The following is a 12935-nucleotide window of genomic DNA, read 5'->3' as shown; positions in this document are numbered from 1 at the left end:
AGTGGAAGGTGCAAGGGCAGAGGCGCGGGAGATGGGCCGGACACGGTTGAGGGCCCTGTCAACCACTGTGGGTAGGAAACCTCGGTTAAGGAAGAAGAAAGACATGTCAGAAGCACTGTTTAGGAAAGTGGCATCATTGGAACAGATGCGACAGAGGCGAAGGAACTGAGAGAATGAGATGGAGTCCTTACAGGAAGCAGGGTGTGAGGAGCTGTAGTTGAAGTAGCTCTGGGAGTTGGTAGACTTGTAATGAATATTGGTGGACAGTCTATCACCAGAAATTGAGACAGAGGTCAAGAAAGGGAAAGGACGTGTCAGTGATGGGCCATGTGAAAGTGACGGAGGGGTGGAAATTGGAAGCAAAATAATAAATTTTTCTAGGTCCAGACGAAAGCATGAAGTGGCACCGAAACAATCATCGATGTACTGGAGAAAGAGTTGTGGGAAGGGGCCTGAGTGGGCCTGGAACAAGGAATATTCCACATTCCCCATAAAGAGATGGTTAGGGCCAGGGAACTGGAAATTGCTGATATAATGTAGGCCATCAGAGGAATCGCGGATGTCGGTGGGAAGAGAATGGACAATGGGAGAGAGTATGGAGTCAAGATTCCTCTGATGCCCTACATCATAACAACAATTTCCAGTTCCCTGGCCCCAACCACTGCCTCTTCACCTTGGGCGTCCAATCCCTCTACACCTCCATCCCCCACCGGGATGGTCTGAGGGTCTCCGCTTCTTCCTCGAACAGAGGCCCGATCAATCCCCATTCACCACTACTCTCCTCCATCTGGCTGAACTTGTTCTCTCACTGAACAATTTCTCCTTAAACTCATCTCACTTCCTCCAAATAAAAGGTGTGGCTATGGGTACCCTCATGAACCCCAGTTATGCCTGTCTCTTTATGGGGTATGTGGAACATTCCTTGTTCCAGTCCTACTCAGGCCCCCTCCCACAACTCTTACTCCAGTACATCGATGATTGTTTCAGTGCCACTTCAGGCTCTTGTCTGGACCTGGAAAAAATGATTAATTTTACTTCCGATTTCCACCCCTCCATCATTTTCACATGGTCCATCACTGACACTTCTCTCTCCTTCCTTGACCTCTCTGTCTCAATTTCTGGTGATAGACTGTCCACCAATATCCATTACAAGCCCTCAGACTCCCACAGCTACCTCGACTATACCTCCTCACACCCTGCTTCCTATAAGGACTCCATCCCATTCTCTTGGTTCCTTCGCCTCCGTCGCATCTGTTCCAATGAGGCCACTTTCCTAAACAGTGCTTCTGACATGTCTTCCTTCTTCCTTAACCGAGGTTTCCTACCCACAGTGGTCGACAGGGCCCTCAACCGTGTCTGACCCATCTCCCATGCCTCTGCCCTTGCACATTCTGCTCCCTCCCAGAACCATGATAAGGTCTCCCTTGACCTCACTTTCCACCCCATCTGCCTCCATTTTCAAAGAATCATCCTCTGCCATTTCCACCAACTCCAGCATGATGCCACCACCATGCATATCTTCCCTTCAGCCCTCCCGTCAGCATTCCGTAGGGACTGTTCCATTCCAGGACACCCTGGTCCACTTCTCCATCATCCCCTACACCTCAACCCTCTCCCACGGCACCTTCCCATGCAATCGCAGAAGGTGTGACACCTGCCCTTTTACTTTCCTCCTCCTCACCGTCCAAGGGCCCAAACGCTCCTTTCAAGTGAAGCAGCACTTCCCTCAATTTGGTCTACTGCATTCGCTGCTCCCAATGCAGTCTCCTCTACACTGGAGAGACCAAACACAGACTGGGTGACCGCATTGCAGATCACCCTCGATCTGTCCGCAAGCATGACCCAGACCTTCAATCGCTTGCCATTTCAACACACCACCCTGCTCTCATGCCCACATGTCCATCCTTGGCCTGCTGCATTGGTCCAGTGAAGATCAACTCAAAAAAGGACCTCATCTTCTGATTAGGCACTTTACAGCCTACCGGACTTAACATTGAGTTCAACAACTTCAGATCATGAACTCTCTCCTCATCCTCACCCGTTTCTCAAATATTTATTTTTAAATTTTTATATAAACATATTTTTTCCTAACCTATTTCTATTATTATTTTTTAAACTTATTTCCATTAATTGTTTTATCCCCACCTTTTAGCCTATTTTGATCTATTCTCCCACACCCTCCCCTCCCTCCACCCCACTAGGGCCGTCTGTCACTTGCTCATCCTGCTTTCTACTCTTAATGTCACCATTAGCACCTCCTTTAGCCAGTATCACCACCAACAACACCTCTTCGACCTTTTGTTTATGACAATATTTCACAATCTCTCCTTTGCCTCCACATTCACTGGCCTTCTATCCAGCTTCATCTGTCCCACCCCCCCTTAAACAGTGCATATTTCACCCCATTTCTACTTCTCTTTAGTTCTGAAGAGGAGTAATCTGGACTCAAAACGTTAACTCTGTCTTTCTGTCCACAGATGCTGTCAGACCTGAATTTTTCCAGTGTTTTTGTTTCAGATTTCCAGCATCTGCAGTATTTTGCTTTTATCCAAGCATTCCTAACGTGTGTTCAAGAAAATTTCCTACATCAGTATGTTTCCAGTCCAACAGGAAAAGAGCTAGACCTGGTTCTTGGGAGTGAGGTGGCTTAAGTAGATCAAGTGCCAGTAGGGACATTGGCAGTTATATCACAAAGGCTGAGGTTGGCTATGGAAAAGGACAATGAACAATCAAGAGTAAAAATAATTAACTGGGGCAAAGCCAAATTCAATGGCTTAAGAATGGACCTAGGCAAAATAATTTGGAGTCAAAGGAGGGCTGGAAAAATGGTAGCTGGACAATGGGCTATCTTCAAAGAAGAAATAGCACAGGCACAACCAACATGTATTCTCTTGAAAGGTAAAGGTTGGACAAACAAATCCAGAGCTCCCTGGATGACAGAAGAGATAGAAATTAAGATGAAGGAGGAAAAAGTAAGCTTATAACAGACGTCAGGTGGATAATGCAATGGAGAACCCAGCTAATATAGAAGGTTCAGAGGGGAGGTGAAAAAGCAAATGAGAGAAGCAAAGGAGTATGGAAAAAGACTGACAGCTAACAAAGAAGGGGAATCCCAAATAGTGAAAGGGTGATAAGAGGAAGAGTAGGCCCACAAAGGAGATTAAGACAGATAGTTTAAGTAAATTTTATGAGTATTTGGTGGTTAGGAATAAGGTATATCTTTAAGTTTAATTTATATATTTTTTCTATTTGTGGGTTAAAAGGTGAAACCCAGGATCTAGTTTCATTTTTGAGTGAAGACAGCAGCTCTACAGCTGTTTGTAGAGCTGCATTTCTAATCAGATGCACATATGCCGTGATCTGAGAACAGTTGGAAGGAGGTGCCAGGACAGGCAGGACATGAAGGTTCCAAACTAAAGAAGAAAAGTCCCCTAAATTCAAGGGAGTGGAATAGGAGAAAATCCCAAGATGACCTGGTCAAAGGAAGGACAGGAACATGGAAAAGGTCCTGTTAAGTTTAGGGTGAGGAGCAGAGAAAGGCTACAAGCTTCAAACTTAGAATTGAGCATGGTCTACATTTCAAACAGCCTGGCAGTGTAGAAGCTTGACCCAGCTTCGAAGCGTACACTCAGGCTCAGCATTGTGGGTAGATGTGATGCTTTGTCTCATCAGGTTCTTTATAATTGCTCTTCCAAAGCAACAGTACCAAGTACCCAAAAAGATGAAACAATGTAAATGTTTCACTATTAAAAACGTAATTTATTGCTAGGGTATGACGGAAGGTTTATCTGTGCTTTGCTTTAATAGTTACATCAGAATTTGCACAGCAAAGCTCTAATGGAAACCAAGTGCATAGACACTTGATGAGGTCATACAGCTGTTCCTCATGCTTTAAGTGGGGACATCCAGCAGATTCCAACTGAGCTGGGATTAAGAGCAATCACCTGACACTGGCCAACCCAAAGACAGAACAGGTATTACGTAGTTCAAATAGTTTGTGCAAGATGTTGGATGAGGATCACGTTTCCCTGTTTGCAGCTTTCTGAAGAATCAGCCATTGATTGTGAAGCATCTCTTGTAGCGTGATTAAAGTAAATCCCAAAGAGATATTTTGCTTCATGTTCTTACCGTAATGTTCTCTAGGTCTAAATGCCTGTTGTGAACAGTCTCACAGAGCTTGCGAATTTTCTCCTTGATCTTTTTCATTTCTTTCTCATTCAGCTGTCGCGAACAAGGATCCTGGTCCATCTCCAGGAGGCGAATCATCAAGTCCAGACTAGCTCGATCCAGATCCATGTTCAGTCGATCCCGGCTCAGGATGTACATTAGTGCTGCTGTGCAAAGAGCTAGGTTCTGCCAATACAATGCAAAGACTGTGAAAGAAACTCAATGAATAGGCACACACACTGACAAATATATGGCAGGTTGCGCAGGAGCAAGCCGGCCCCGCAGCACCCCCGCTCGAGCGAGCCTGCCCTGCTGCGCCCCTGCCGGAGCAAACAGCACCATACTCTAGGAGAATACAGAATACCTTCCTACACTTTGTTACACTTAAAATTTTGACCAGAGACAGCACGCACTGAGATGCTGGAAGAGGCAAGAATAGGTCCCCCTCAACCTGTAAACTTGTCAAGTTGCGGGAGGTGGAGAGCACAAGTCCCGAGGCTGAGGGGAAACCTGGCCATAATCTACAGTAAATTGTGCAGCTGAGTGAAGGCTGTTGCAAAGGGACATTGTTTTGTCCATCTACTTAATCTCAATGGGATAAAAACAAAAAACTGCGGATGTTGGAAATCCAAAACAAAAGCAGAAACAGAAATACCTGGAAAAACTCAGCAGGTCTGGCAGCATCGGTGGAGAGGGGCACAGTTAACATTTCGAGTCCTCATGATCCTTCAACAGAAGTTCTGTTGAAGGGTCATGAGGACTCAAAACGTCAACTGTGTACTTCTCTGCCAATGCTGCCAGACCTGCTGAGTTTTTCCAGGTATTTGTGTTTCTGTTTTTGTTTTTAATCTTAATGGGAGATGGAGATCAACCTGCCAAGTGAGAGTTCATTTGGATCCAAGACAGAAGAACTGGAATATTTTATAAATGTTGAGAGACTAGGAACAAATATTTGGGTATCCAAGTAAACGAATCACTAAAACCAGAGGGACAGCTGCAAAAGTAATGAAAAAGGTTAATGGAATGTTAGTCTTTATCTCAAGCAATTGGAATACAAAGAGAGGCAATTTAGTTGTAGTTGTAAAGAACCTCAGTCAGACTCTGTCTGGAGTAACTGCATTCAGTTCTGGACATTGCACCTCAAGAAGAATACATGAGTCTTGGATGGGGGAGGTGCTGCACTGCAGATTCATCAGAATGATTGTGGGGTTAAAAGGGTTAAATGACTAGGGCAGTTGGCACAGGCCTGGCTCATATTCCTTGATTTTGGAAGACTAATGGAACATCTAATTGTGTGTTTAAGAAGATTAATGAATTTGATAGGGTACGCAGAGAAACATTGGTGATGGGGGGAAAGAAACCAGAACAAGGCTTGTTTTAAATTTACAATTAGAGCCAGACCAATCATAAAGAAGCAGATGCTGTCAGACCTGCTGAGTTTTGAGCTATTTTTGTTTCAATCATAAAGAAGCACCGGTCCATTTGACCAGGAAGACTCCAGGAAATCTGGAACACACTCACTGAAAGGTTTGGATGTTGGGAGTCTTTGAAATTTTGAGGACTGAGATTAATTGATAGTCTACCCCAACAAAAATCTTTGGCCAGTACATAGAGTTGAGATACAGATCAACAATAATCCAACTTAACAACGAACCCAGCACAGGCTGAATGGCTTTATCCTGTTCCTATAAATTCAGGATGCTATTTGACTAACACCTTCCCCATCTCCACCGTTTAGCACATCAAGCTGGAACCACCCCACCCCACCCTCTCATTTCCTAAACCACAGCAATTCCTGTTTACACCCTTGTGCTTGCTGATGTACACTGGTTGCCTGCCCAATGTCTGCAATTCCTGTTTACACCCTTGTGCTTGCTGATGTACACTGGTTGCCTGCCCAATGTCTGCATTTTAAGTTTTCATTGTTTCCAAGTCTCTCCATAGCCTTCACTCTCCCTATCTTTGAAGTCTCCTCTAGCCCTAAAACCCTCCGAGATCTCTGAGCTCCTTCAACTCAGCTTCTTGCTCATCCCTCACTTTCTTTGTCCCAGCAGTGGCAGTCATGCCTGCAGCTGCCTGGGCTCTCAGCAATTTCCACTTTCCCTCTAAGATACTCTTAAAAAAACTAACCATTTTACTAAATTTTTGGCCATCTTGTCCTAAAATCCAATGCTGCTCAGGATCAATTTTTTTTTCCGATAACACTCTTCTGAAGTGGCTGAATGTTCTACTACATTGAAGGCACTGCCTGAAAGAGAAACAGAAAACGCTGGAAAAACTCAGCACGTCTGGTAACTCTTTCTCTCTCCATAGCTGCTAACATTTTGACTTAAAACGTTAACTGTTTCTCTCTGCACAAATGCTGCCAGACCTGCTGAGATTTTCCAGCATTTTCTGTTTCTATTTCAGGTTTCCAGCATCCACCGTATTTTGCTTTTATTTTACTGCATGAAAGGTGTCACTGTTATACAGCTCTCCCAAATACTCAATCAACAAGTTATACCTGGTTCTTTTGTGCATCGTCCAGTGTCTTGAAGACCATAGCTACCATCCCATGAGCTCTCAGGTGCATTCGGAAACTGGGCATGGCACACTTGGTGGCCAGGCTGATAATACTGGAAGGCAAAAATAAACTTACTGAATAAAAGGAAGAATCAACTCCGAATGTGAGGGAACATGGCCAGAGGCAAACAGGATCAAATTTACAGGATACAAGTATTGGATAATAGGCGGCAGCATAGCTAGTTGGCCAAAGGGTAGAAGGTGACTGGCAGCTGGCATAGATATACAAGTTTCCATATACCAACTGACAGGGGCATATACCACTAGGAGATATTAAACATACAACTGACAGCGGCAATTTGTTGACTGAAGCAGAATTGCTTCATTCACCCAAGCATAGACAATTCCCTCTATATAAAGATACAGTCCAACAATGATACACAACTGGTGCCTTCACTGTCACGGGGTCAAAATCCTGGAACTCCCTCCCTAACAGCACTGTAGTGTACCGACACCATATGGACTGCAGCGGTTCAAGAAAGAAGCTCACCACCACCTTCTCAAGGGCAGTTAGGGATGGGCAATAAATAATGGACTTGCCAGCAACACCCACAATCCATGAAAGAATAAAAACCCAATTAACAAAATGGGCATTGGTACTAAATCCATTGTGAGCAGTAGAGCCTGTCAACTAACCAATTCAATTTACGTTTAATTCTTGATGACTAAGTGGAGGTTTGCTCACTGCAATAGTTATCAGGCTACAGGTAGTTCAACACATCCAAACATCTGACTGAATGCTCCCTGAGCCACAACCAATTGTCATTGTAACTGGTTGCCAGTATCCAGGTGAATCCCAGACTTCCAACATGGTGAATGGTCTGAACATGGCCACAGTTCCCATGCGTGAGGATGAGCGCCATGTGACTAAACTGATGGTTTAAATCTCGCTCATCCAGTGTCCTTTTGATCCATTATAATACTATGCAAGTTTCCCTCCCGTTCAATTCAGTTCCAATGCTGACGCAGCACATCAGTTAATTTCAGCAGCCCCAACAGCATCATACTTATCACATTGGGCTGCTGCTATCTTGCTAGAAAAAGTTGCAATGACATAGTACACAGGTTCACATAGCTTGGGTCACAAATAGCAAGTCTAGAAGGGGGACAGTCAGGCAATGAAAGCAGTTGATCAGATTAGAGAGAATTTAGCTAGAACCACAGCAACAGACACTTAAAAAATGAAACCCTGACAATCTGTATCTGAAAAGGTTTTGAGACAGTGATAAAGAATATGCACTTATAAGTCAACTTGCACATTCACAGGATGCTCCAAAACACTGCACAAGCTATTTTTAAAATTAATTCATGGGATGTGGGCTTCAGAGGCTCAGCCAGCATTTATTATTTCCAGTTAAATGCAGCAGCCAATTTGTGTACACAGGTCCACAAACAGCAATATGATCAAAATCCAGTTAAAATCTGTTTTAGTGATTTTTTTTGAAGGATAAATGTTAGTCAGGACAACTGATTCAAAACATACAATCTTTTATTTCCACTTCAGTTTGACCTCGCGTGTAAGATGGCACCTTCAGCAATGCCACAATCCTTTACTACAGTACTGAAGTGGCAACTTACTGCTCAAGGCATCGAGTGAGGCTTGAACTCATAATCATCTAATTAAGAGGCAAAAAATGCCACCAAATGAACCAGAAATCAGGATCAAATCCATCCAACAAATTGCCAAGATACCTTATAGCAACTGTGGCTGAGTTGGCAATATTGCTTGTTTATTCTACATATCACAAAGTTACCATTCACTCTAACAGGCACCTCATCCCCCTCCACGGATCTCTCACCCACAAATCAGGATATTGAAGTGGATGGATGCAATGCCCAGTCTGTTCTGTCACAAAATAATCTCTCAGAGTATTTACACTACTTTTAAGCACCTCTCTGTTGAGCAGAGACTCCACTCACAGCAGCATACCTAAGGCAGCGTGTGTTGAGAGGCTGAGAACATTTCAGTCCACTGAGTAGGTACTCAATGTCATCTGTAAACTCTTGGTTTTCTCCAAATTCCACCACATCATTGAAGTGCTTCACGTGCTGAACCACGGTGTACAACTGAAATAAAAATAACACTACACTTTACATTGGCTGAAAGCACTGTTAACCTGGCACAGCAAAACCCAGCTTACAAACTGGGACAACACCTCTAAGCAAAGACATCACCCTGGCCAATTAATCTGCAGGACAGTTCAGCGTAAACACTCCCTGGTTGAAAATCTTACTAATCAGTTAAGAATCTTACAGGTGCTGATGGGCTGTCACTGTTTAACTTGAAGATATGGGACTTTGTGCAGGTGTGTCCAGTGCCACTAAGCCAGAGGAACTTTGTGGAGGATTCCTTCATCCTGGAATGCGAATACACATCCTTCAGGTGGAACTGTAACTGGCAGTTTGCCCAGTTGCCTGGACATTCTGCAAGATCTGGAGAAAGGTATTCAGAGCGGGGAGTATCTTCAAGTCAAAGTCCTCATATACGTAGGAGGGGGGAGGGAGGCTATAAACTCAAAGAAAAGTTTATTTGCCCTAATAGACTCATTCCTATAACTCCCAAGGGAAGAGATTCTGCAGCTCAGCAAATTCCCCAGCCACAAGCTCTCACTTGTCCTCTGGAAAAGGATCCTTCTGAAATGGGTGATCTGTAACAAAGATACAGCTCCACTGAACACACCAACTGTTCAGGCAGTGAGATCCTCTACGCACTGCAGGAGGGGGTGGCAAGGGGACAAACTGCACATAAACTGCTGTAAATGCCCCCATCTCACATTGCGTTACAGCGGTGTGTGTGGGGAGAAGCACTGATAGCCATGGATCAATGGGGAGGAATGGAGAATATCAATGTGAGCAAAGTACAAGGCTGCACACTATGTAGCGTTCTGAACATTTCAAACACGTTCAGCATTTCATTAGAGGAGCTAACTGCAAATTCTGTGACCATTAGTTTTCTAGTAATTCAAGGCAGATAATACACAAACTTTAATAACCTCACAATATGTTTTCATTAACAAGTGAAACTGTGGGCAGCCAAGCCCAGTACCTCTTTATCTTCCTTCCTACATTTCAGTGCAGTTACAATGTCTTGGTATGGTTGGGTTGGTATCGTCACTGTTTTTATCACACGGGGTGGAGGGGGAGGGGCTTTGAACACCCCTTCATCCTTCTGAGTCGTTTCCTTTAAGGCAACAACGGCCTATAAACAATGCAAAAAACAACCAGGTAAGGACAAATTTGCTGATGAACCAAAATCAGTGTTAATTATTGGCTATGGTCTGCCTCGTTTACAGAAAAAACTTCAACTGCTCAACTCCAGTACTTTATCACACAACGTGTGGAATCACAGGCATTAACATTTCATTGACCGGCACAGGCTTTCCAATCTGATGACATTGCCCCTTTCCTGTTCTGAGCCAGTTACATAAAAGTTATCTCTGCAAACCACCATTGCGAGCCGAGGGAGGGTGCCGAGAGCGAGCGGGGAAGCCGAGAGAGGGAGGGAGGGAGAGAGCGAGCAAGCCGAAGGAGGGAGGGAGAGAGTAAGCGAGTCGAGGGAGGGAGGGAGGGAGCAAGTGAGCCGTGAGCCAGCCGAAAGACAGAACAAAGAGGAAAGAGAGAAGAAAGGAGAGGATAAAAAGAGAGAATCACAGAATTTTAACAGCACAGGGGTCTCCAAAGGGAGGGAGACAAAAAACAGGGACTATAAACCAGTTAGTTGAACATGTCATTGGGAAAATGTTGGAGGCTATTATGAAGGATATAATAGCAGAGCATATAGAAAAACAATCTAATCAAGCAAAGTCAGCATGGCTTCATGAAGGGGAAATCATGCCTAACAAATTTATTTAAGTTTTTTGAGGAGGTAACAAGCAAGATAGATAAAGGAGAGCCAGCAGATGTAATATATTTGGATTTCCAAAAGGCATTCGATAAGGTACCGCATATAAGGCTACTTACTAAGATAAGAGCCCATGGCGTTGGGGGTAGTATACTAGCATGGATAGGGGATTGGCTAATTATAGAAGACAGAGAGTTGGGATAAGGGGGGCATTTTCAGGGTGGCAACCTGTAATTAATGGAGTGCCACAGGGATCAGTGCTGGGGCCACAATTATTTACAATATATATTAATGACTTAGAGGAGGCCAAGTTTGCGGGTGACACAAAAATAGGTGGGAAGGCAAGGAGTCTACAGAGGGATATGGACAGATTAAATGAGTGGGCAAAAACTTGGCAGATGGAATATAATGTGGGAAAATGTGAGGTTATGCACTTTGGCAGGAAGAAGGAGGGCTGGATATTATTTAAATGGAGAAAGACTGCAGAAGGCTGCAGAACAGAGGGATTTGGGAGTCCTTGTGCATGAATCCCAAAAAGCTAACATTCAAGTTTAACAGGTAATAGGGAAGGCAACTAGAATGCTGGACCTTATTTCAAAGGGAATGGAGTATAAAAATAGGGAAGTCTTGCTGAAACTTTACAAGGCACTAGTTAGACCACACCTAGAATACTGTGAACAATTTTGGTCCCCTTATCTAAGGGAAGAAGCTGTCCAGTGAAGGTTCACTAGGTTGATCCCGGGTATGGAGGGATTCTCTTGTTAGGAGAGGTTGAGTAGATTGGGCCTGTACTCATTGGAGTTTAGAAGAATGGCCTCACTGAAACATATAAGATTCTGAGGGGGCTTGACAGGGTAGATGCTGAGAGGTTGTTTCCCCTTGTGGGAGAGTTTAAGACCAGAGGCATAATCTCAGAGTAAGGGGGCACCCATTTAAAACAGGGTAGTGAACCTGTGAAATTCTTTACCACAGAGGGCTATAGAGGCTGCGTCGTTAAGTATATTCAAGACTGAGATAGACAGATTTTAATCAGTAAGGGAATCAAGGGGAAAAGGCAGGAAAGTGGAGTTGAGGATTATCAGATCAGCCATGATCTCATTGAATGGTGGAGCATTCTCAAAGGGTCGAGTGGTCTTATGGTCAGTCGGCCCACCGTGTCTGCACCAGCTCTCCAAATGAGCATTATGACCGAGTGCCATTGCCCTGCCTTTTCCCCGTACCCCTGCATATTGTTTCTATTCAAATAATCATCTAACACTCTCTTGAATGTCTCGATTGTACCTGCCTCCACCAAACTACCAGACAGTACTTTCCAGACCCGTAACTCTCATCGTGTGAAAAAGATTTTTCTCACATCACATTTGCTTCTTTTGCAAATCTTTTGCAAATCTGTGCCTTCTCATTCTTGATCCTTTTACAAATGGGAACAGCTTCTCCCCATCTACTCTGTCCAGTCCCCTCTTGATTTTGAACATCTCTATCAAATATCCTCTGAGCCACCTTCTCTCCAAGGAGAACAGTCTCACCTCTCCAAACTATCCTCAGAGCTGAAATTTTTCATCCCTGGAACTATTCTTGGAAACCTCTTCTGCACTCTCTCCAATGTGTTCACATCCTTCCTATAATGTGGCACCCAGAACTGTACACAAAACTCCAGCTAAGGTCTAACTAGTGTCTTATATAAGCTTAGCATAACCTCTTTGCTTTTGTACTCTTATGCCCCAATTAATAAACCCCAGGATATTATACGCTTTATTAACTGCTCTCTCCACCTGTCCTGCCACCTTCAATGATCTATGCACATATACACCCAGCTCTTTCTGCTCCTGCACCCCTTTCAAAATTTCACCCCTTATTTTATATTGTCTGTCCATGTTCTTCCTACCAAAATGCATCACCTCACACTTCTCATAATTGAACTTCATCTGCCACCTATCTGCCCACTCCATCAACTTATCTATGTCTTCTTGAAGTTCCACACCGTCCTCCTGTCAGTGCACAACACTCCCAAGCTTTGTATGATCCGCAAACTTTTGAAATTGTCCCCTGCACACCAAGATCTAGATCATTAATATATATCAGGAAAAGCAGGGGTCCCAATACCGACCCCTGGGGAGCTCCACTGCAAACCTTCCGCCAGCCCAAAAAATATCCATTGACCATTACTCTCTGCTTCCTATTTTTCAGCCAATTTTGTATTCACATTGCTACTGTCCCTTTTATTCCATGAGCAATAACTTTTCTCACAAGTCTGTTGTGTGGCACTGTATTAAATGCCTTTTGAAAATCCATGTGCACCACATCAACAGCATTATCCTCATTGACATTTTGTGTTACCTCTTCAATAAACTCCAGCAAGTTAGTT

General features: G+C 44.0%; 1 protein-coding gene across 2 annotated transcripts in view; it reads right to left on the bottom strand.

Moving 5' to 3' along the window:
- LOC121270745 (wings apart-like protein homolog) overlaps positions 1–12935 on the bottom strand; it is a 168641-nt gene that overhangs the window by 52174 nt on the left and 103532 nt on the right. For both annotated transcript variants that reach the window (XM_041176128.1, XM_041176129.1), the window contains exons 6-9: positions 9776–9928; positions 8660–8796; positions 6671–6782; positions 4129–4353 (exon numbers count right to left, since the gene is read on the bottom strand). In XM_041176128.1, coding sequence (XP_041032062.1) covers positions 4129–4353; positions 6671–6782; positions 8660–8796; positions 9776–9928 — 627 coding nt within the window. The remainder of the gene's footprint in view (positions 1–4128; positions 4354–6670; positions 6783–8659; positions 8797–9775; positions 9929–12935) is intronic.

The sequence above is a fragment of the Carcharodon carcharias genome, chromosome 28, assembly GCF_017639515.1.
Source record: "Carcharodon carcharias isolate sCarCar2 chromosome 28, sCarCar2.pri, whole genome shotgun sequence".
NCBI lineage: Eukaryota > Metazoa > Chordata > Chondrichthyes > Lamniformes > Lamnidae > Carcharodon > Carcharodon carcharias.
This window is presented reverse-complemented; position numbering and strand designations above follow the sequence as displayed.